The 25,142-nt window shown below is 43.0% G+C and overlaps 1 protein-coding gene across 4 annotated transcripts; it reads left to right on the top strand.

The window, feature by feature from the left end:
* The first annotated feature begins 808 nt into the window (after positions 1-808).
* On the top strand, positions 809-24,608 carry si:dkey-17m8.1 (C-Jun-amino-terminal kinase-interacting protein 4). 4 transcript variants are annotated; one of them, XM_038994838.1, is made up of 30 exons: positions 809-962; positions 1,208-1,253; positions 1,982-2,155; positions 2,240-2,358; positions 2,513-2,707; positions 2,895-3,015; positions 6,311-6,381; positions 6,556-6,617; positions 6,776-6,845; positions 6,939-7,114; positions 7,383-7,615; positions 7,951-8,008; positions 8,270-8,422; positions 8,542-8,578; positions 8,699-8,826; positions 8,951-9,004; positions 9,312-9,452; positions 9,896-10,031; positions 14,584-14,670; positions 14,778-14,825; positions 18,584-18,725; positions 18,933-18,975; positions 19,079-19,159; positions 19,310-19,377; positions 20,961-21,109; positions 21,205-21,376; positions 21,572-21,685; positions 21,791-21,889; positions 22,859-22,963; positions 23,039-24,608. In XM_038994838.1, exons 4-30 carry the CDS (start codon positions 2,260-2,262, stop codon positions 23,146-23,148), a joined length of 2,952 nt encoding a protein of 983 aa, XP_038850766.1. In that variant the 5' UTR covers positions 809-962; positions 1,208-1,253; positions 1,982-2,155; positions 2,240-2,259; the 3' UTR covers positions 23,149-24,608. The 4 variants fall into 4 exon arrangements, with proteins under 4 accessions (XP_038850766.1, XP_038850764.1, XP_038850765.1 ...); XM_038994836.1 differs by having other exon boundaries at positions 1,982-2,358; XM_038994837.1 differs by lacking the exon at positions 1,208-1,253 and having other exon boundaries at positions 1,982-2,358.
* Positions 24,609-25,142: the final 534 nt, after the last annotated feature.

Here is a 25,142-nt window from a genome sequence, read left to right as displayed (position 1 = left end):
GACATCCAGCCAACTTAACACAAATGTGGGAAGCATTGGAGTCAACATGGGCCAGCATCCCTGTGGAATGCTTTCAACACTCCATGCCCCGATGAATTGAGGCTGTTCTGAGGGCAAAAGGTGTTGCAACTCAATAGTAGGAAGATGTTCCTAATGTTTAGTACAGTCAGTGTACATACAGATAAACAGAGCGAAAGACACACAAGAGACAAAGACAGATGTGTGTTTGTCTCCATCTGCTGGAGAATGTACTGTACTCATTCTTCATGCCCTTGCTAGCAATACTCAAAACTAGTTTCATTGTCTATAGTTCACGCAAAGGCCTATGAATTGCCTAAGAGTACTGAGTTTCACTGGCACATTTCCTTCACTTCCCCAAACCATTTGTTATTACGGTAGTAACTCATGTTATGTAGAAAGGAAACTTTTCCTGCAATTTCAGCGCATAGTCAGCAGGATTTCTGTAAAAACACAATCTGATCTGGTTAATCTAGTCTATGGAATGACTGCTGTATATGAAATTGGATACCTGGCCACGTCTTTGCAAACATCTGATGGTTTTCTGCGGATGTTCAGTTGTTCACATAGTTATACTGTACTTGATTAAAGGGTGAAAGGTCATATGTGAAAAATTCAGACAGGTATTAGAGAAGGTCACCTGACAACCCTTCAGTGTTCCCATCGTCACGTGTCATTGTTCAAGTTAGGAACTTTTTTTTCCTCCCTTGAAAACAAGACCAGCCCATGTCCCGCCTCTTGTACACGACCGTTGGACACTGCAGACAGTCTTATCACTCCGATAGGCCAGAACAGGAATTCGATTAAATGAGTCGCAATTAAACTACACCCCCTTCTTTAAACTCATTTTAGGAGTAATTGATATCTTCTCCAAAGTGAACTACTGGAATATTACCTGTTTCAACAAATGATATACAAGTTGTGGGAACTAAAGAGACTCAAAGGTGAGTTAACATATAAAAAGACAGAGTGAACGTTTTGGTGCAGTTCTCCGAAGTACAGTAGGCTAAACAGTTGGCCAAATGAAATGAAGGTGATCTCGTAAGATCTATAAGTCATCATGTTATTGCACTTTAGGCCGGCTAGATCGAGTTGGTGTTTATTGCTTAGGCTGCATCGTTGATTATTCTTTGGACGTCCGTGTGTTGCTGTCATTCAATATCTCGTGTGTGTGTGTGTGTTTTTGTAGTACATACAGTACCCAGCAACACAAACTACCAATTCAGCAACAGGTGGTAAGTGTTTGTACAGTCTGAATCGTTTTGGAGGACAGATTGCATAATAATCTGACAGTTACTTTAGAATAACAACACACCAATAAGAAGAAAGAAACCCCATCAGTGATATACATATCCAGGGACAAGGCTTGCCAGACGTTGGTCGAGGTTACTTGGGATCCACTGCCTGTAGGTGTGAGGCCTAGACCAGGGTAGTGGGTACTGTCATGTGTTTTGATCCCCAGTTAAGAGCCTGGTGGTGGCAGGAGGACGGATCTGTGAGGAGGACAGGTACGCCTGCTAGGGCAAGTCATGTTGGGAAACACCCTAAGTCGGTGTGTGTGAATTAAAAGGAGTATGCTTACTAACCGTGAATGGAGTCATTTTGCTTAGTAATGCTAATGTTAAGTCATTCTGATTCTGCATACTGCCAGGTCACTTGTCTAACGGCACAACCTGTTATTGGAGAGAGCAACAGACATATGTAAAAGTAGACAAGATTCATAGTGTGAATAAAGTAACTAACTCGATACACACTGTATCACTTCTATGTCTAGTGTTCACATTCTGTCCCTCACAGTGAGACACGGGAAACTAAGAGAAAGGGAAACAGATGATGGTGGTTTGATAGTTATAAAGGGGTTTTTACTTCTGAAAATAGTCATGTAGTATGTACCTGCAAGCCTATATTTCCACTGACATTGTAGAAATGATTCTGATTGTGTTTTTTTCTCTCTCTCTTTCAGAATGGGCACCAACCCCTCCCCCCCAGACATCAGCGTCAGCTAGAGCAGAGGAAGAGGCATTAAGGAGAATAGGGGGGTCATTTACTGTAGAAATGGAGCAAGGACCATGTACAGTAGAGAGATGGATGAAATGGGAGTAGACATGAGTGTGAGAGGTCTAGATAAACTAGTTGGGTAGGTATTTATATATAAGAGGAAGAGGTGTATTGACAGACACAGTTCACATACTCATATCAGCTGAGACCCATTCGCTTATAGACAGAGAGAGACAGAGAGGGATGGAGTGTGGAGAGAGTATCCTGTGTGGGTCTGGGGAGCTGGATCTGGACCCTGATATTGTGAGTGAAGAGGCCGGGAAACTGTACTCAGAACTACAGGTAAACACATCACATCCACCACTCAACTGCTTTCTGTTTTATCACCCCTTTCCTGCTTCTCTTTCTCCTCGCTGGCTTTTCATTCCTCTGTCTCTTCTCCATCACCACCCACACTCATCTGATGCTACCCCCCATCCCTCCTTCCCTGCTACAGACAGTGATAGAGACCCATGGCGTAGGGGTTGTGGAGTCCCTGGTGCCCATTCTTGTATGGGTCCTGGAGGGCCTGGCCAGCTGCAGAGCCCAGCTCAGAGAGAGGGAGGAGGAGGCCGAGAGAGAGAAAGGAGAGCGAGATGAGCTGTTGGAGAGATACCAGAGTGAGAAACTACTGAGGAGAGAGAGCCAGGAGGTGAGAGGGGATGGAAGTGTTTATGGATTATATATATATATTTTTTTTATGCTAATGTGATATGGAGTCAGGGTTTGGGATCAATTCCTTTTCAACTCAGTGAATTCAGGATGTTGATTAAAATGCATAAATAAAACGTTTCATATAGTTTCATTCATTTTGATACATGTTTGTTTTTTGCATTTAGCGGTATCTGGAATTGGATGACCAAATTGAGCAGGAGCGGAGGACGATGAGGGGAAGAGAGAAGGAGAGAGAGAGGAGGGAAAAAGAACTGGAGAAAAAGGCCAGAGAGCAGGCTGACCAATGTGAGTGTCTGACTGGGTCACCCCGTACTGGAAGAATACTTATTCTTTAACGAGTCGGACGCAAAGTATTTACTTCAGACACCCGACAAGGCCCTCATCTCCGTCATTTGCAGGAGAAATAGACAGAGATATCGGGGACGTAAGTCTGGGTGTCTTGTAAGGATCCGACGGCGAGTGGGTAATCTGCCTTTACCATTGTACGTTGGCTAATAGGACCAATCATTTGATAATAAAGTAGACAAACTATGGGCATGTATATCCTACCAACGGGACATTAAAAACTACAATACCTTATGTTTCACCGAGTCACAACGACATGAATAACAGCTGGTGGGTTTTACACTTTTTCGGCAGGATAGAACAGCTGCCTCTGGTAAGACAAGGGGTGGTGGTCTGTGTATATTTGTAAACAACAGCTGGTGCAAGAAATCTAAGGAAGTCTTGAGGTTTTGCTCGCCTGAGGTAGAGTATCTCATGATAAGCTGTAGACCACACTATTTACCAAGAGTTTTCATCTATATTCTTCGTAGCTGTCTATTTACCACCACAAACCGATGCTGGCACTAGGACTGCACTCAACGAGCTGTATAAGGCCATAAGCAAACAGGAAAACGCTCAGCCAGAGGTGGCGCTCCTAGTGTCCGGGGACTTTAATGCAGGGAAACTTAAATGCGTTTAACCTAATTTCTACCAGCATGTTAAATGTGCAACCAGAGGGAAAAAAACAACTCCAGACACAGAGACGTGTACAAAGCTCTCCCTCGCCCTTCATTTGGCAAATCTGACCATAATTCTATCCTCCTGCTTACAAGCAAAAACTACAGCAGGAAGCACCAGTGACTCGGTCAATAAAAAAGTGGTCAGATGAAGCAGATGCTAAGTTACAGGACTGTTTCGCTAGCACAGACTGGAATATGTTCCGGAATTCCTCCGATGGCATTGAGTACACCACATCAGTCACTGGCTTCATCAATAAGTGCATCGACTATATCGTCCACACAGTGACTGTACGTACATACCCCAGCCAGAAGCCATGGATTATAGACAACATCCGCACTGAGCTAATGGGTAGAGCTGCCGCTTTCAAGGAGAAGGACTCTAACCCGGAAGCTTATAACAAATCCTGCTATGCCCTCCGACGAACCATCAAACAGGCAAAGCGTCAATACAGGACTAAGATTGAATCGTACTATACGGGCTCCAACGCTTGTCAGATGTGGCAGGGCTTGCAAACTATTACAGACTACAAAGGGAAGCACAGCCGCGAGCTGCCCAAGTGACACGAGCCTACCAGACGAGCTAAATTACTTCTATGCTTGCTTCAAGGCAAGTAACACTGAAACATGTATGAGAGCATCAGCTGTTCCAGAGGACTGTGTGATCACGCTCTCCGTAGCTGATGTGAGTAAGACCTTTAAACAAGTCAACATTCAGACGGATTACCAGGATGTGTACTCCGAGCATGCGCTGACCAACTGGCAAGTGTCTTCACTGACATTTTCAACCTGTCCCTGTCTGAGTCTGTAATACATGTTTCAATCAGACCACCATAGTCCCTGTGGCCAAGAACACTAAGGTAACCTGCCTAAATGACTACCAACCTGTAGCACTCACGTCTGTAGCAATGAAGTGCTTTGAAAGGCTGGTCATGGCTCACATCAACACCATTATCCCAGAAACCCTAGACCCACTCTAATTTGCGTACCGCCCCAACAAATTCACAGATGATGCAATCTATGTTGCACTCCACACTGCCCTTTCCCACCTGGACAAAAGGAACACCTACGTGAGAATGCTGTTCACTGACTACAGCTCAGCGTTCAAAACCATAGTGCCCTCGAAGCTCATCACTAAGCTTAGGACCCTGGGACTAAACGCCTCCCTCTGCAACTGGATCCTGGACGTCCTGACGGGCCGCCCCCCCAGGTGGTAAGGGTAGGTAACGACACATCCGCCATGCTGATCCTCAACACTGGGGCCCCTCAGGGGTGTGTGCCTGTTCACTCATGACTGCATGGCCAGGCATGACTCCAACACCATCATTAAGTTTGCCGATGACACCACAGTGGTAAGCCTGATCACCGACAACGATGAGACAGCCTATAGGGAGGAGGTCAGAGACCCGGCCGTGTGGTGCCAGGACAACAACCTCTCCCTCAACGTGATCAAGACAAAGGAGATGATTGTGTACTACAGGAAAAGGAGGACCGAGGCTGTAGTGGAGCAGGTTGAGAGCTTCAAGTCACTTGGTGTCCACATCACCAACAAACTATCATGGTCCCAACAGACCAAGACAGATATGAAGAGGGCATGACAAAGTCTACCCCCCCCCCCCCCCAGGAGACTGAAAAGATTTGACACGGGTCCTCAGATCCTCAAAAAGTTATACAGCTGCACCATCGAGAGCATCAAGACTGGTTGCATCACTGCCTGGTATGGCAACTGCTCGGCCTCCGACCGCAAGGCACCACCGAGGGTAGTACATCACTGCGGCGAAGGTTCCTGCCATCCAGGACCTCTATACCAGGCGGTGTCAGAGGAAGGCCCTAAAAATTGTCTAAGACTCCAGCCACCCTAGTCATAAACTGTTCTCTCTGCTACCGCACGGCAAGCGGTACCAGAGCGCCAAGTCTAGGTCCAAAAGGCTTCTTAACAGCTTTTACCCCTAAGCCATAAGACTCCTGAACAGCTAATCAAATGGCTACACAGACTATTTGCATTGCCCCCCCCCCCCCCCCCCCCCCTTGTACGCTGCTGCTACTCTCTGTTTATTGTCTATGCATAGTCACTTTAACTCAACCTACATGTACATATTACCTCAATTACCTCGACTAACCTGTGCCCCTGCACATTGATTCTGTAAGGGCTTGTAAGTAAGCGTTTCACTGTAAGGTATACCTGTTGTATTCGGCGCATGTGACAAATAAAATTTTATTTGAATTTTTAAAAAGTGAAGTAAACAATCAGAAATTAACAGTAAACATTACACTCACAAAAGAATAAAGACATTTCAAATGGTATATTATGACTATGTACAGTGTTGTAACAATCTCTATCTATTTCCCGCTCTCTCTTTTGATGCCTTACCCTCTTCATGTCCGTGTAGATTATTTTATATTATTTATATAATTTATTTATATTATATCACGTCCTTTTTGTTACAAACTGAGGATGTTTGGTAAGACCATGGCAAGTAGGCTACGGCAGAATCTGACTGGCACCCTTCGTCATTGAGACGTACTGTATGTGACACTAATGCTAATTGCTACTGTGTGTTGTGTTGTTTCTGTGACAGTGGTGGCCTTGGAGGAGCAGAGGGCTGGACTGGGCAGAGAGTTGAACACACTGAAGCACACTCACAACAAGGTCAGACGACAGCATGTTTAGACTGACGAGGCTGTTTGGGACTCAACGTCTGTGTACTCTTCTATCAGTAACAGCTGCTGTCCATCATTGGAAATGTATTTTATTATTCCCCTGTCCCTCCTTGTTGTCCTTCTTTTTCTAACTCCATTCTCTCGTTCTCTCGCTGTCTCTCAGTTGGTGGTCAGTTATAAGGATCTGCTGGAGAGGAAAAGGGATATAGAGGGATCTCCACTAAGGTTAGCCAACACTCAATTCAGTTAATATGACTACAACAACATGGACCGGTATGCAGTCTTTCCATTCTAAAGATATCTCTCTCACTGTGGTACATTCATTTGATGGTTTCTGATTTTCACTGCATTATGATGTCACAATGGGCCCTGTCTGTCTTTAGTAACCATGTGCGCTCCAAGAATTCACAATCTACCCAGGGCCAGTCAGAATCCTGTGTTAGCGGGCAGGAGGTACGTTCTCTAGATTTGATAACCTCTGTTCTGTCTTGTAGCAGTAGTATTTTTCTACGGAAGTTGTCCTTACTGACTCCTCCCCTTTTCCAGCTAACTGATCAAAGGCCAGAAACACCTCCTGATTCTGTCCTGTTGGAAGAACCGGTAATCAAGGACGATAGGGTGATTGACATTGTCGTAATGCCAGACAGAGATGCGTCCTTCATCAATGACATCATAAGCTCCACCCCTGAGCTGGTGAAGTTTCATGGCCTTATGAAGGCCAGGTATGTCCTGTATGTGTGCACTTACAGTGCAAGATGAACTGGACTGACTTTATTGCATTACCATGAAAGCTTTTCTTTTACACATTCATAACCATAAACCAACTCAGCCACAACTAGTTCACTGTAAATCAGACGACTTCCCTTCACAGGTCTGTCATGGTTCAGAAAGACTTTTGATTGGACATCTCCCCAACACACACTTTACTGTTGGACAAACTGACACTCACTGCCCCCTCCCAACCTTTTCTCTGTTATCCATGTTCCCTAGCACCCCGGTCCGAGCAGATGCCAAAGAGACAATTGGAGACGAGACCAAGACCAGCATGGAGGAAGAAATTAAGAAAGAGGAAGGAGGAGCGAAGCAGGAGAAGGAAGAAGAGGAGGAGGAAGATATGCATAGTCTGGAATGGGAGCTGAGGAACACAGAGTCTGTGTTCTCAGAGCTGTCAGAGCTGAGTCAGGAATACATAGAGAGTGTGGACCAGGGGGCCAGTGTCAGAGGTACGGCCATTAGGCAAGGGCACACCTGTGCCCCCTGTTTGCAGTGAAACACTGCACTGGTTGTTCACATAAGATGAAATGTATGCCCTTTGCTCTCTTAAAATACATACAACCTCTATTTTCCAGCCAGAGGAAGGCTAGGGGGGAAGAGCTGAGGGGGTATCTTAGGCAGTGCTGGGCAGTAGGCACTAGTTACACTGGATTGAAGTGTCAATGTCATGTGATCTGGCGTGAGCAATTACAAGCTAGTTGTTCTGAAAAGGGTTGACTTAGGGTTAAGGTATCGGTTAATGCTATTTGTGGTGAGAACTGTTTGTTTCTTCTTGTCTGTGCAGGCAGCACCGACCAGTTTGAGGAGATTCTTTCTCAGTATGAGGAACTGAAACACACCCAGTAAGTCCCCGCGTTTATCACACCGTTATTATTACCCTACTATGACTTGTCCTGTGTGACTAACTGTGTGTAGGGGGCTTACCATTCACTATGCCTCTGTTTCATTTAGATACGTTGACAGAGGGCACATTGGGCCTGAAGTAAAACTGGGCACAATGGGTCCTTTGTTTACTGTATTTACTTACTTATGCATTATTTCTATCTCTCATTCATTTTCTCTCTCTCTCTCACTCTTACACTGTCTCCCTCTACCTTTCCCAGTGAGTTAGTGAACGCGGCCCGGAAAGCACTGATCTCTCGTGTGGAGGAGCTGACCAATGAGAGGTCAGCTCTTAAAGTGGAGGTGACTTCCTGCCAGGAGACTGTCACCCGATTGGAGGGAAGGATGAAGGAAATGGAGGAGGAAACCAAGAGGTACACAACTCTAGTATCAGGTCGTTGATGGTTGGCAGAATGAGACAACAAAGGTATACAAACAATATTTGTTAATGTGGTGTGATTCATTGATTGCGTGTGTTTCTGCTCTTCTGTAGACTTCGGAAAGAACTGGAATCAAATAAATCAGATGATGTAAGAGGGCTTTATTTGTGTTGTCTCTTTATATTCTGCTAATAGATGTGTTGTAACCTTTTTCTGTTTCTCTAATGGACTTGATGTACTCTAACTAGAATGTTAATCTGTTACCCATAGTCCTCCCTGACCATATCGCTGCGTCGGTTCTCTCGTTCGGAGATGTCCCGTGTTGTCATGGAGAAGAACCAGTATAAGGAGCGTTTGTTTGAGCTGCAGGAGGCTGTGAGACGCAGTCAGGCCATTCGGTAACCATACCTGCCTGTCTCCCCCATAGAAGTAGACTGACAGGAGGTTTCATAGTCCTGTAGAAAAGGGAGAAGGGAATAACTCATTTTTCTCCATCTCACATCAGTCATCCCTTCTTTTCAGGGCCACCCAAGAAGAGAGGATCACAGAGAGAGAGAGGACTAGTGTGTGGAGAAGGTAGGAGCGAGGGAGTGAAGAATCAGGAAGGAAAAGACGACTGTTTTTAATTTGGCAATTATTGCAGTGAAGAAGTCCACAGATGCTGTTAACCACTTTCTCCACTTTAAACCTTGAACTGATAACAGGCACACATCCACACATATTTGTCTTGGGCCTGGCTCTGACTTCACAACATTTAGCTGTTCATATTTACCTGTGGCTACACAGTCTATAGCCCAAGCACATGACCAGACCTTTGGGAAAGTTATGCGTAATAGTTTCTGGTCCATTGCAGTCAAATTAACCATCTCTCTGTCCATTCAAGATTCAACCGTTTGTTTGGCCTGAACAAGAACCCCTTGGTTCCGTCCGCTGCTCTAGCGCTGACCCTGCCGACGTCCCCGTCCCTCACTCACTCACCAATGGGGTCTCCACGGCAACTGGCTGTCAGTACAACTCAGACAGAGTACGTTGATTTTTATTTTATTTAACTAGGCAAGTCAGTTAAGAACACATTCTTATTAACAATGACGGCCTAGGAACAGTGGGTTAACTGCCTTGTTCAGGGGCAGAACGACAGATTTTTACCTTGTCAGCTCGGTTACTGGCCCAACGCTCTAACCACTAGGCTACCTGCCTCCCCATGATAATGGGATTACATGTCTATGGAGCTCTTTGCAACTGCTCAAAGTGCTTTACATTGTAAGGTTTGAAGTGAACTCACCTCAGTGGGTGAGAGAGTGGTTTAAAAAGATGTACTGCTTTATGATAGTTACTAATGTAACATAGGTTACATTAGTAACATAGGTTACATTAGTAACTATCATAAAGCAGTACATCTTTTTAAACCACTCTCTCACCCACTGCCCCTTCTTCCCCTCTGTTCTTCCTCTTCCCGCTTCCTCCCAGTGGTGCCTCCCCTGCTGCAGCCCTGTCTCCGCGGGTCAGGAGGAGGGAGCTGTACAGAGAAATCCGCTCTCATGTCTGGGGAACCCTGGGAAAACGCCAGGTTCATGGCTGGAGCATGCCGCTGTCACACACACAGGTAAACACACACACACACAGTTGAAGTCGGAAGTTTACATACACTTAGGTTGGAGTCATTAAAACTCGTTTTTCAACCACTCCACAAATTTATTGTTAACAAACTATAGTTTTGGCAAGTCGGTTAGGACATCTACTTTGTGCATGACACAAGTAATTTTTCCAACAATTGTTTACAGACAGATTATTTCACTTATAATTCACTGTATCACAATTCCAGTGGGTCAGAAGATTACATACACTAAGTTGACTGTGCCTTTAAACAGCTTAGAAAATTCCAGAAAATGATGTCATGGCTTTAGAAGCTTCTGATAGGCTAATTGACATAATTTGAGTCAATTGGAGGTGTACCTGCGGATGTATTTCAAGGCCTACCTTTAAACTCAGTGCCTCTTTGCTTGACATCATGGGAAAATCAAAAGAAATCAGCCAAGACCTCAGAAAAAAAAAATGTAGACCTCCACCAGTCTGGTTCATCCTTGGGAGAAATTTCCAAACACCTGAAGGTCCCGCGTTCATCTGTACAAACAATAGTACGCAAGTATAAACACCATGAGACCACGCAGCTGTCACAATGCTCAGGAAGGAGACGCGTTCTGTCTCCTAGAGATGAACGTACTTTGGTGTGAAAAGTGACAATCAATCCCAGAACAGCAAAGGACCTTGTGAAGATGCTGGAGGAAACAGGTACAAAAGTATATATATCCACAGTAAAACGAGTCCTATATCGACATAACCCGAAAGGCTGCTCAGCAAGGAAGAAGCCACTGCTCCAAAAGCGCCATAAAAAAGCCAGACTACGGTTTGCAACTGCACATGGGGAAAAAGATTATACTTATTGGAGAAATGTCCTCTGGTCTGATGAAACAGAAATAGAACTGTTTGGCCATAATGACCACCGTTATGTTTGGAGGAAAAAGGGGGAGACTTGCAAGCCGAAGAACACCATCCCAACTGTGAAGCACGGGGGTGGCAACATCAGGTTGTGGGGGTGCTTTGCTGCAAGAGGGAATGGTGCACTTCACAAAATAGATGGCATCATGAGGTAGGAAAATGATGTCGATTTATATTGAAGCAACTTCTCAAGACATCAGTGAGGAAGTTAAAGCTTGGTCGCAAATGGGTCTTCCAAATGGACAATGACCCCAAGCATACTTCCAAAGTTGTGGCAAAATGGCTTAAGGACAACAAAGTCAAGGTATTGGAGTAGCCATCACAAAGCCCTGACCTCACTCCCTTAGGAAATTTGTGGGCAGAACTGAAAAAGCGTGTGCGAGCAAGGAGGCCTACAAACCTGATTCAGTTACACCAGCTCTGTCAGGAGGAATGGGCCAAAATCCACCCAACTTATTTGGGGAAGCTTGTGGAAGGCTACCCGAAACGCTTGACCCAAGTTAAACAATTGAAAGGCAATGCTACCAAATACTAATTGAGTGTATGTAAACTTCAGACCCACTGGGAATGTGATGAAAGAAATAAATCATTTTCTCTACTATTATTCTGACATTTCTAGGGGTATGTAAACTTCGGACTTCAACTGTACAGTGCCTTCAGAAAGTATTCACACCCCTTGACTTTTCCACGTTTTGTTGAGTTACAAAGTGGGATTAAAATAGGTTTAACTGTCATTTTTTGACAACAATCTACAAACAATAATCTGTCATGTCAAAGTGGGAGAAAAATTATAATATTTGTAAAACATTTATGGAAAATAAAACACATCTATCTTGATTACATAAGTATTCAACCCCTGAGTCAATACATGTTAGAATCACCTTGGGCAGCGATTATTAGCGAGATTATAAATTGTATTTTTGGTTAAATCTCTAATAGCTTTGCACACCTGGATTGGACACTATTTGTCCATTTATTATTCTTTAAAAAATTCTTCAAGCTCTGTCATGTTGGTTGTTGGTCATTGCTAGACAGACATTTAAACATTTTGGCATCTTCAAGTTTATTTAAGTCAAAACTGAATGTTCCTGAGTGGCCTAGTTACAATGTCGTCTTGGTAAGCAACTCCAGTGTATATTTGGGCTTGTGTTTTAGGTTATTGTCTTGCTGAAAGGTGAATTTGTCTCCCACTGTCTGTTGGAAATCAGACTGATCCAGGTTTTCCTCTAGGATTTTGCCTGTGCTTAGCTCTATTACGAATTTTCTTTTATCCTAAAAAAACTCCCTAGTCCTTGCAGATGACAAGCATACCCATAACATGATGCAGCCACCACCATGCTTGAAAATATGAAGAGTGGTACTCAGTTATGTGTTGTTTTGGATTTGCCCCAAAACATAACGCTTCGTATTCAGAACAAAAAATGAATTTCTTTGCCACATGTTTTACAGTATTACTTTAGTCCCTTATAGCAAACAGGATACATGTTTTACAGTATTACTTTAGTGCCTTATAGCAAACAGGATACATGTTTTACAGTATTACTTTAGGGCCTTATAGCAAACAGGATAGATGTTTTACAGTATTACTTTAGTGCCTTATAGCAAACAGGATGCATGTTTTACAGTATTACTTTAGTCCCTTATAGCAAACAGGATGCATGTTTTACAGTATTACTTTAGTGCCTTATAGCAAACAGGATACATGTTTTACAGTATTACTTTAGTGCCTTATAGCAAACAGGATACATGTTTTACAGTATTACTTTAGTCCCTTATAGCAAACAGGATGCATGTTTTACAGTATTACTTTAGTGCCTTATAGCAAACAGGATACATGTTTTACAGTATTACTTTAGTCCCTTATAGCAAACAGGATACATGTTTTACAGTATTACTTTAGTCCCTTATAGCAAACAGGATACATGTTTTACAGTATTACTTTAGTGCCTTATAGCAAACAGGATGCATGTTTTACAGTATTACTTTAGGGCCTTATAGCAAACAGGATGCATGTTTACAGTATTACTTTAGTCCCTTATAGCAAACAGGATACATGTTTTACAGTATTACTTTAGTCCCTTATAGCAAACAGGATACATGTTTTACAGTATTACTTTAGTCCCTTATAGCAAACAGGATGCATGTTTTACAGTATTACTTTAGTCCCTTATAGCAAACAGGATGCATGTTTTACAGTATTACTTTAGTTCCTTATAGCAAACAGGATGCATGTTTTACAGTATTACTTTAGTGCCTTATAGCAGACAGGATGCATGTTTTACAGTATTACTTTAGTGCCTTATAGCAAACAGGATGCATGTTTTACAGTATTACTTTAGTCCCTTATAGCAAACAGGATACATGTTTTACAGTATTACTTTAGTGCCTTATAGCAAACAGGATACATGTTTTACAGTATTACTTTAGTGCCTTATAGCAAACAGGATGCATGTTTTACAGTATTACTTTAGGGCCTTATAGCAAACAGGATACATGTTTTACAGTATTACTTTAGTGCCTTATAGCAAACAGGATACATGTTTTACAGTATTACTTTAGTGCCTTATAGCAAACAGGATACATGTTTTACAGTATTACTTTAGTCCCTTATAGCAAACAGGATGCATGTTTTACAGTATTACTTTAGTGCCTTATAGCAAACAGGATACATGTTTTACAGTATTACTTTAGTGCCTTATAGCAAACAGGATAGATGTTTTACAGTATTACTTTAGTGCCTTATAGCAAACAGGATGCATGTTTTACAGTATTACTTTAGTGCCTTATAGCAAACAGGATACATGTTTTACAGTATTACTTTAGTGCCTTATAGCAAACAGGATGCATGTTTTGGACTATTTTTATTCTGTACAGGCTTCCTCATTTCTCTCTGTCATTTAGGTTAGTATTGCGGAGTAACTACAATGTTGTTGATCCATCCTCAGTTGATCCATCCTCAGTTTTCTCCTATCACAGCCAGTAAATGTTTAAAATCACCATTGGCCTCGTGGTGAAATCCTTGAGCGGTTTCCTTCTCCTGTATCTTTGTAGTGACTGGGTGTATTGATACACCATCCAAAGTGTAATTAATAACTTCTCCATGCTCAGAGGGATGCTCAATGTCTGCTTTTTTGCCCTTCTTTGCGAGGCATTGGAAAACATCCCTGGTCTTTGTGGTTGAATCGGTGCTTGAAATTCACTACTCTACTGAGGGACCTTACAGATAACTGTATGTGTGGGGTACAGAGATGGAGTAGTCATTCAAAACAGAATGCACACAGAGTAAATCCATGCAAGTTGTGACTTGTTAAGCAACACTTTAACTCCTTTAACTTATTTAGGCTTGCCATACCAAAGGGTTTGAATACATATTAACTCAAGACATTTCAGCTTTTCATTTTTTATTTATTTGTACAATTCCACTGTGACATGGGGTATTATGTGTAGATCAGTGACACACAATCTCAATTGAATCCATTTTAAATTCAGGCTGTAACACAACAAAATGTGGAAAAAGTCAAGGGGTGTGAATACTTTCTGAAGACACTGTAAGTAAACACAATATTTACTTCAGAGGTGAAAATACTCACACACAGACTGTGGAAGTAGACACAAACCTTAATCTGGTATATTCAGTATATTGTGTGGGATTATTGCAGGATTCCTCCGATCCGACCCCTGAGCCCAAAGATGTGCCTGTCCTAGTGCAGCTCAGACTGCTGGACCAGAGAGATTCTACAGCCAAGGTAGGACATACTATTCAGAAACATGTCTATACAATCAGTGCTATGGTTTTTAACCCAGACAGTCTTTTCCCAGAACACAGTCCATAACTTGTGTTTTCTCTCTGTAGCTAAACTGTGCTGTTGCTGTCACACCTGAGATCTCAGGCGAGACAACGGTAAGGTGGTCATTACCGTCAATTTACTAGTTCTAGTCACAGTAACTACCACTTGCAGTACCATCTAACCACCATTTTCAGACCATGTCATGCTTATGTTTTTCTCAATGCCAAATCAACCCCTAGCTCTTACTGGCACTTCTTGTAGATCTGGGAGGTTTGATAGGTAGAATCAATATGGTAGTTGCTCCATGTCCACTGACAGGCTAGATGGAACCATGTTGTTTAGAATACTGTTTACACCCATCCAAACCTTTTTAGGTCTCCACTAGAGGTCGACCGATTAATCAGAATGGCCGATTAATTAGGGCCGATTTCAAGTTTTCATAACAATCGGAAATCGGTATTTTTGGACGCCGCTTCAGCAGATTTAATTTTTTCAAAAATCTTTTTTTAAATTATTATACAGTGGGGCAAAAAAGTATTTAGTCAGCCACCAATTGTGCAAGTTCTCCCACTTAAAAAGATGAGGGGCCTGTAATTTTCATCATAGGTACACTTCAACTATGACAGACAAAATGAGAAGAAAAAAATCCAGAAAATCACATTGTAGGATTTTTAATGAATTTATTTGCAAATTATGGTGGAAAATAAGTATTTGGTCACCTACAAACAAGCAAGATTTCTGGCTCTCACAGACCTGTAACTTCTTCTTTAAGAGGCTCCTCTGTCCTCCACTCGTTACCTGTATTAATGGCACCTGTTTGAACTTGTTATCAGTATAAAAGACACCTGTCCACAACCTCAAACAGTCACACTCCAAACTCCACTATGGCCAAGACCAAAGAGCTGTCAAAGGACACCAGAAACAAAATTGTAGACCTGCACCAGGCTGGGAAGACTGAATCTGCAATAGGTAAGCAGCTTGGTTTGAAGAAATCAACTGTGGGAGCAATTATTAGGAAATGGAAGACATACAAGACCACTGATAATCTCCCTCGATCTGGGGCTCCACGCAAGATCTCACCCCGTGGGGTCAAAATGATCACAAGAACGGTGAGCAAAAATCCCAGAACCACATGGGGGGACCTAGTGAATGACCTGCAGAGAGCTGGGACCAAAGTAACAAAGCCTACCATCAGTAACACACTACGCCGCCAGGGGCTCAAATCCTGCAGTGCCAGACGTGTCCCCCTGCTTAAGCCAGTACATGTCCAGGCCCGTCTGAAGTTTGCTAGAGAGCATTTGGATGATCCAGAAGAAGATTGGGAGAATGTTATATGGTCAGATGAAACCAAAATATAACTTTTTGGTAAAAACTCAACTCGTCGTGTTTGGAGGACAAAGAATGCTGAGTTGCATCCAAAGAACACCATACCTACTGTGAAGCATGGGGGTGGAAACATCATGCTTTGGGGCTGTTTTTCTGCAAAGGGACCAGGACGACTGATCCGTGTAAAGGAAAGAATTAATGGGGCCATGTATCGTGAGATTTTGAGTGAAAACCTCCTTCCATCAGCAAGGGCATTGAAGATGAAACGTGGCTGGGTCTTTCAGCATGACAATGATCCCAAACACACCGCCCGGGCAACGAAGGAGTGGCTTCGTAAGAAGCATTTCAAGGTCCTGGAGTGGCCTAGCCAGTCTCCAGATCTCAACCCCATAGAAAATCTTTGGAGGGAGTTGAAAGTCTGTGTTGCTCAGCAACAGCCCCAAAACATCACTGCTCTAGAGGAGATCTGCATGGAGGAATGGGCCAAAATACCAGCAACAGTGTGTGAAAACCTTGTGAAGACTTACAGAAAACGTTTGACCTCTGTCATTGCCAACAAAGGGTATATAACAAAGTATTGAGATAAACTTTTGTTATTGACCAAATACTTATTTTCCACCATAATTTGCAAATAAATTCATAAAAAATCCTACAATGTGATTTTCTGGATTTTTTTCTTCTTATTTTGTCTGTCATAGTTGAAGTGTACCTATGATGAAAATTACAGGCCTCTCTCATCTTTTTAAGTGGGCGCTCTAACCACCTGCCTCACGAGGAGTCTGCCTGTTACGCGAATGCAGTAAGAAGCCAAGGTAAGTTGCTAACTAGCATTAAACTTATCTTATAAAAAACAATCAATCAATCAATCAATCAATCATAATCACTAGTTATAACTACACATGGTTGATGATATTACTAGTTTATCTAGCGTGTCCTGCGTTGCATATAATCGATGCGGTGCGCATTCGCGAAAAAGGACTGTTGTTGCTCCAACGTGTACCTAACCATAAACATCAATGCCTTTCTTAAAATCAATACACAGAAGTATATATTTTTAAACCTGCATATTTAGTTAAAAGAAATCCAGGTTAGCAGGCAATATTAACCAGATTAAATTGTGTCAACTCTCTTGCGTTCATTGCACGCAGAGTCAGGGTATATGCAACTGTTTGGGCCGCCTGGCTCATTGCGAACTAATTTGCCAGAATTTTACGTAATTATGACATAATATTGAAGGTTGTGCAATGTAACAGGAATATTTAGACATATGGATGCCACCCGTTAGATAAAATACGTAACGGTTCCGTATTTCACTGAAAGAATAAACGTTTTGTTTTTGAGATGATAGTTTCCGGATTCGACCATATTAATGACCTAAGGCTCATATTTCTGTGTGCTATTATGTTATAATTAAGTCTGACTTGATAGAGCAGTCTGACTGAGCGATGGTAGGCACCAGCATGCTCATAAGCATTCATTCAAACAGCACTTTTGTGCGTTTTGCCAGCAGCTCTTCGCAATGCTTCAAGCATTGCGCTGTTTATGACTTCAAGCCTATCAACTCTTGAGATTAGGCTGGTGTAACCGATGTGAAATGGCTAGCTAGTTAGCGGGGTGTGCGCTAATAGAGTTTCAAACGTCACTCGCTCTGAGACTTGGAGTAGTTGTTCCCCTTGCTCTGCATGGGTAACGCTGCTTCGAGGGTGGCTGTTGTCGATGTGTTCCTGGTTCGAGCCCAGGTAGCGGCGTGGAGAGGGATGGAAGCTATACTGTTACACTGGCAATACTAAAGTGCCTATAAGAACATCCAATAGTCAAAGGTATATGAAATACAAATCGTATAGAGAGAAATAGTCCTGTAATTCCTATAATAACTAAAACCTAAAACTTCTTACCTGGGAATATTGAAGACTCATGTTAAAAGGAACCACCAGCTTTCATATGTTCTCATGTTTTGAGCAAGGAACTTAAACGTTAGCTTTCTTACATGGCACATATTGCACTTTTACTTTCTTCTCCAACAGTTTGTTTTTGCATTATTTCAACCAAATTGAACATGTTTCATTATTTATTTGAGGCTAAATTGATTTTATTGATGTATTATATTAAGTTAAAATAAGTGTTCATTCAGTATTGTTGTAATTGTCATTATTACAAATACATTTTAAAAATCGGCCGATTAATCGGTATCGGCTTTTTTTGGTCCTTCAATAATCGGTATCGGCGTTGAAAAATCATAATCGGTCGACCTCTAGTCTCCACACATATGCCTAGTGGGTAGGGGCTAGGGCAGTGGTTCCCCAGCTCGGTCCTGGGGACTCCCAAGGGGTTTTGGTTTTTGCCCTAGCACCACACAGCTGATTCAAATGATCAACTCATCACTAAGCTTTGATTATATGAATCCGCTGTGTAGTGCTAGGGCAAAAAACAAAACGTGCACCCCTTGGAGTCTCCAGGACCGAGTTTGGGAAACACTGGGCTAGGGGTTGATCTGTCATTTTTCAGTAGTAGGCATCACTCCTCTCTCTTCCATCCACTCTGTCAGTGTGCAGTGTGGGTGGTCTCTGGTCCCGCCTCCAGTAGTGATGTCACAGTGATCAACCCTGCACGGTCCAATACAGTGCTGGATCAGTTCAGCCTCCCGCCCACCTCGCCCGCTCTATGCATCTGTGCTGTGCCCCCTACTGGTCAGTGCTATCTATTACTCTCCGGGTAAAAGTTACCCTTGGGCACAGATCTAGGATCAGCTTACCAATTTTTGATTTCTGTAGACTTGTTAACCATAGCCACCATCATTTCCAAATCATCACTCAACTAGTTATTTCCATTAACAATGCTTTAAACACTGGCAATGCTATCAGCTTACTGTCTCTGTTATGTTTCTGTGTCATCAGGTGAGACCTCAGGAACTGTGTGGATTGGAACTCAGGAAGGAAGGTGAGGTGTGGATATCAGAACCATGCTGTTCCATGATATGTTAAACAATTGACAGTTGCTCATTCTCCCTCTCTCCTCTGTTTCTTTCTTCCTCCATTCCCAGTGTGTTGGTCCACTCCGCGTCCACAGCCAGGAGGCGCTGTCTGCAGTCTATCTCTCTGTCTGAGGGTGTGCACTCTCTCACGTGAGTACTCCTGTACCCAGTCCGATATAGACCACGAGCCCCTACAGTTGGACACTTGGATGACTAGATCTGAAAGGATAATTGTGTACCAGTTTGAATATTGCATGTTTAGTCTTTATTTATGTTTACTTTCAACTCTAAACCTTTCAGGTATTCACTTGGTCAAGTCATTGCTGGATTAGCCAATGGGACGCTTGCATTCTTCTCGCACAACCCAGGTAATTCCCCCTCTCAGGTTACTGTCAGGATCAGGTCGGGTTACTGTCAGGATCAGGTCAGGTTACTGTCAGAATCAGGTCAGGTTACTGTCAGAATCAGGTCAGGCTACTGTCAGGATCAGGTCAGGCTACTGTCAGGATCAGGTCAGGTCAGGTTTCTGTCAGGATCAGGTCAGGTTACTGTCAGGATCAGGTCAGGTTACTGTCAGGATCAGGTCAGGCTACTGTCAGGATCAGGTCAGGATCAGGTCAGGTTACTGTCAGGATCAGGTCAGGTTACTGTCAGGATCAGATCAGGCTACGGTCAGGATCAGGTCAGGTTACTGTCAGGATCAGGTCAGGTCAGGTTACTGTCAGGCTCAGATCAGGTTACTGTCAGGATCAGGTCAGGCTACTGTCAGGATCAGGTCAGGATCAGGTCAGGTTACTGTCAGGATCAGGTCAGGTCAGGCTACTGTCAGGATCAGGTCAGGTTACTGTCAGGATCAGATCAGGTTACTGTCAGGATCAGGTCAGGCTACTGTCAGGATCAGATCAGGCTACGGTCAGGATCAGGTCAGGTCAGGCTACTGTCAGGATCAGGTCAGGTTACTGTCAGGATCAGATCAGGTTTCTGTCAGGATCAGGTCAGGTTACTGTCAGGATCAGGTCAGGCTACTGTCAGGATCAGATCAGGCTACGGTCAGGATCAGGTCAGGTTACTGTCAGGATCAGATCAGGTCAGGTTACTGTCAGGCTCAGGTCAGGTTACTGTCAGGATCAGGTCAGGCTACTGTCAGTATCAGGTCAGCCTACTGTCAGTATCAGGTCAGCCTACTGTCAGTATCAGGTCAGGCTACTGTCAGTATCAGGTCAGGCTACTGTCAGGATCAGGTCAGGATCTGGTCAGGTTCCTGTCAGGCTACTATCAGGCTACTGTCAGGATCAGGTCAGGATCTGGTCAGGTTCCTGTCAGGCTATTATCAGGCTACTGTCAGGATCAGATCAGGCTATGGTCAGGATCAGGTCAGGTTCCTGTCAGGATCAGGTCAGGTTACTGTCAGGATCAGGTCAGGCTACTGTCAGGATCAGGTCAGGCTACTGTCAGGATCAGGTCAGGATCTGGTCAGGTTCCTGTCAGGCTACTATCAGGCTACTGTCAGGATCAGATCAGGCTATGGTCAGGATCAGGTCAGGTTCCTGTCAGGATCAGGTCAGGTCAGGCTACTGTCATGATCAGGTCAGGCTACTGTCAGGATTAGGTCAGGCTACTGTCAGGATCATATCAGTGCATATGAAGGAAAGGATGGAAGAAGTGGTACCATTTAAGTTTGAGATACGACGGTTCTGGCTAGAAGGGATACAGTTTATGTCAGAATGGACTTTTCGTAACCGGTTAGGAGAACCTACGCAGCAGGTTAAGAGAATTAGCGTAGCCGGTTAGGATAATTAGGTTAAGTTTAAGAATAGGGTTAGCTAAAATGCAAAAAAACGAAAACATATTTTGACGTCAATTTGACAAACTGTATACCATCTATCCATGACCAACTACAATCTGTGATTGTAAGAGACTGATGATGACTAATCATCACTATATTTGACAGGTGGATGGGATCTCCAATCACATGAGGTTTTGCCTCTGGGATCGTCTCCACTGCAGCCCATTCGCTGTTGCCTAGCAAAGGGGGCGGGCTTATGGGTAGGATACTGGAATCGGGTTCATGTGGTCGATGTCGAGAATAGAAAAGTGGAGGTAAGAGTTTGACGAACCTGAAAATATTGTGTGTGAATTCAGAATGGTTTGTACTTTGTATTATTTTGTCTATATTTCCCACCTCTCTCTTTCAGCAAACTTTAACCGTCTCGGAGCGCAGTGAGCAGCAGGTGCGTTTCCTGTGTGCGGCAGGAAGTGGTGTGTGGACGTCCTGCCGGCTCGACCCTACACTCAGGCTTTTTGATTGGTCCACTGGCCGGCCCCTGCAGGATGTGGATCTGACCCCTCTGGTCACCAAAACACTGGGTAGGAGCAGGAACAGAATTCTCAGTTCATGAATCTGCTCATGTTTATATTGCTGATGTGAGCATGTAATGGCCCACATATAAGTTGATGTATAACTTTGAATTAATTTTCTTCAATTTTGTTTCAATCCTTACCTCTTCAACCCAAAAACTGAATGGATAAGTTCCTGACTGTTTGGATCTCTGTCTCCTCCAGGCCCTGCCTTCTTGTCTCTCTCTCCGCTGCAGATCTCGTCCCTCATCGTCATCTCTGGCCGGCTGTGGGTGGGAACAGGAAGTGGCGCCATCTTCTCCATCCCTGTGTCTCTCAGTGAGTTCTAACCTCTGGCCCCCAGAGGTCAACAACAGAATCACCTGAGAGATAATGCCCTTACACTGGTCACATCTCAATTGTCTTCTTCTCTGCGTTCCATAGGTTCAGAGTCTGCCTCTATACCATACTGCTCTTTGGCGGCAGCACAACTGTGTTACCATGGACACCGCCAGGCTGTCAAGTTCATCATTGCTGCACCTGGTGAAAATCTCTTATCGTTGTTCATTCATTCACTGTTGTGTAACAATGCAGTTATTCTACAGCGGGGCTATTCAACTGGCGGCCCACGGCCCATATCCGCCCCATTTATTAATTTACCCTGGCCCTTTGATCAATTCTGAACATTAATCAAAGATCTGCAAAGAAATCCCCTCAAATCCGACGTTCAGTATCAAAATGACAAGCACTATGGTGGTTGTCTATAGTGTAGATCCTAGTGTTTTTTGTGGTTTCTAGCGCCTATGTGGCATGTTGATAATGTTTTCTTCATATGAGTTTGGCTCTAGTGTTTCAACGGTTTAAGCTACAACATGTTATGACCCCATTCCTGAAAGCTACGACTCTCAGGAACACTACATGCCATCTGTTTCCCTCTGATGCTCACAAGGACTTGTTAGAAGGGAGTGGGACAAATAAATGCACCTAATGACTGTGGGAAATTAATTCAAAGCTTCCTTCCTTCAGACTGGAATTTGGCATCACCTGATTTGACATATCTTTGTGTTCTTTATTAAGATGGTTAGTTTTCAGATTTTAAAACAACATAATTACGTTTAAGAAGCTTTTAATAGTTAAAATGATGAGCGAGTTTTGTGACTTCCTTTTCAATGATGAGCATTTTTGGGCTGCACCTCAACTCACATTGGTTGAGCGCCCGCCACTTATTTCCTAATTACTTTTAGCAACATTTAATTTGAAGAAAAGTGCTTTATTGGTCATGTGCGTTGCTTTTTTTTATACAGTTCTTCCGAACATTAATTGCATGTGGAAAATGTCCATCCCCCTTGCAATTAACCTTTTTACATCTGTCCCCAGTAGGAATATAGTTGAATAGCCCTGTTCTACAGTATTAAATACTATGCAGTTATTACATGGTTATTCGACAGTATTATATCATGATACTATGCAGTTATTACATGGTTATTAGTATTCTATATCTGTGTTCCCCAGGCTGTGTGACCAGCTCCTCTACAATAGGAGGCGGTGCTGTGACTCTAGTCTCTACCTCTCAGCTCATCCTCAGTGGAGGAGAGGGCTACATTAACTTCCGCATCGGTGAGTTGAGGACATCACGTGGTTGTCATTAGAGTGGTTGTCTGACTGACTCTGTCTCCCTCTTACCTTTCCCAGGTGATGACGCGAATGACGGCGCGCCCGAAGCTGCCCCGCTGCGATCAGACCGCAGTCACATGATCATCTGGCAGAGCCCCACCCCCTCCCTGCCCAGCTCCGCCCTTTGACCACACCCACATCCAGTCTAGAATGAGACAAGGAAGGATTAGACAGAGATGTCATACAAGAGACCAGGAAGTACAAATGGGAGCCATGTTTTAATGGGCTTCATTCACTAGGAGTTCCATTTGGATTTTTGTTCTAGAATCTTGGGATTAAATTAAGACATCACAGCTTAATCCTTCTTGTCTCACTCTGTTATTCAGTTGCTACCCTCATCCCCTTGACTAAACCTTTCACCTGGTTAACCCAGTCTCCTCTATGTGTGCCTTAATATGATTTGACAATCGTTGCTGTGAGATTGGTCATTGTACAATGTTTTGTGTTTTTTGTGAAACATGTTTCCTCATTATGGTAATCATATATGGGCGGCAGGTAGCCTAGCGGTTAAGATCGTTGGGCCAGTAACACAAAGATTGCTGGTTCGAAAACCCGAGCCGACTAGGTCAAAAATCGGTCTGTGCACGCACATGAGCAAGGCACTTAACCCTAATTGCTCCTGTAAATCGCTCTGGATAAGAGCGTCTGCTAAATGACTCAAATGTAAATATCATCATCACTGTAGCAAAGTATTTTACAGTAAGAGTCTCTGACTTTTGGTTGGTCAGTTAAGAATGGTTTGGGTTTGTTTTTACCACAAAACATGCACACTCAGATTCATATCATCATTCCATGACGTTGGATCAAACTTGTTTACATTGATACTGAGATGTAGTGTTGAAGCTGCTGGGTTCCTAATAACTATTGTTGCATAAGACCTGGCCTTCAGTTCCCATTGCATGCTTGGTAAATCTGCACTTTATTATCATCTCTCTCTGTGTGTGTGTGTGTGTGTGTGTCAAATCTTTTGAAATTATTGGCTAATCGTCTTAAAGATTCTAGGGAAAAAAATGCTAGTATTTCTCCCAGAGAAATTATCTTATGTCTGCTCGTCATGACTTTGTGAAACACATATGATTTGTTAATTTTTTTTGTTTTAAGTTTTCATTTGCAGAGCGATAAGGGAGTGGAAGTCTCAAAAGATACTTAAAGTATTTTATGCAGTATTTGAAAGTGTGTTTGTGTGTGTGAATCATGTCTGAAAAATGTTAATCATAACTGGACTCTATGCAAGATAATCTATGTATCTACTTAAATCTATGAAAAATAAACTTTTGTAAATACTTTCATAAAATATCTGTTTTCAAGTCAATATAATGTAATACTTTACACCCCAAATCTTCACAAATGCCCTGTGGTAGGATATTTTATAGTTTTAATACAATTGTATCATGTAATACAAAAACCCTATTACGATTCAAAGAAAACCATAACACATGGATTATTATGAATATAAAGACCAATTCTGTACAGATTCAAGCCTAAACAAACCAACCAAGTGAACTATGAATGGCCTCCATGCTTGATCGTTTAAAATCCAGACAGTCTGTACAATTTTGTTATCTACCTGAGGTGTTTTAGCAAAGGTCAAGTCACAATAAAATGCAATGAGCAACAGTTTTTCCATCTTGTAATTGACACTAGTGAACTAGCAGTATGTAAGTGTCTTCCACTGTGGAGGTGGTGGAACTTGGGTTAAAGAATGAGGGAGTTCTATAAAAAAAATATCTTAAACTGAATCTTATTCCTGCCCCAGCTGAAGCGGGTTAGCTTTGATTACATTCGTTTTGGAACCGAGATCCTCCCCGTCAGCTCCAAAAATAAAGTGACAGGTTAATCACGTGGAGTAATGAGTAGAATTCTGGGTTTTCACATACCAAAAAGCCTTTGTATCAAAAGCAATCATTATCTGCCTTCTTAATGAAAAATAGTTTGAAAATGTGAACATATGCTGCCTTGATGACAACATGACTGAGCGGCTCAGATTACTGTTTGATTTGAGAAGGGCGCTCCTCCCAACCCCGCTTTTGCCCGTTCACATCACAGGCCATAGCCTGGTTCTGCTCCCAGACCCCCAGGCAGTTTGACTGTCAGGGGCCAATAGTCTAATGGAGACACTGAG

This window comes from Salvelinus namaycush, chromosome 5 (assembly GCF_016432855.1).
Source record: "Salvelinus namaycush isolate Seneca chromosome 5, SaNama_1.0, whole genome shotgun sequence".
NCBI lineage: Eukaryota > Metazoa > Chordata > Actinopteri > Salmoniformes > Salmonidae > Salvelinus > Salvelinus namaycush.
The sequence above is the reverse complement of the archived record's forward strand: the minus strand, read 5'-3'. Positions and strand labels throughout refer to the sequence as shown.

What these genes read in the sequence shown, in the direction of transcription:
- si:dkey-17m8.1 (XM_038994837.1), top strand. Translation starts at nt 2,260, where the DNA reads ATGGAGTGTGGAGAGAGTATCCTGTGTGGGTCTGGGGAGCTGGATCTG. An exon ending in CTGTGCTGTGCCCCCTACTG is followed by an intron (nt 18,726 to 18,932) that starts GTCAGTGCTATC and finishes CTGTGTCATCAG; the next exon opens with GTGAGACCTCAGGAACTGTG. An exon ending in ATTCTTCTCGCACAACCCAG is followed by an intron (nt 19,378 to 20,960) that starts GTAATTCCCCCT and finishes TATATTTGACAG; the next exon opens with GTGGATGGGATCTCCAATCA.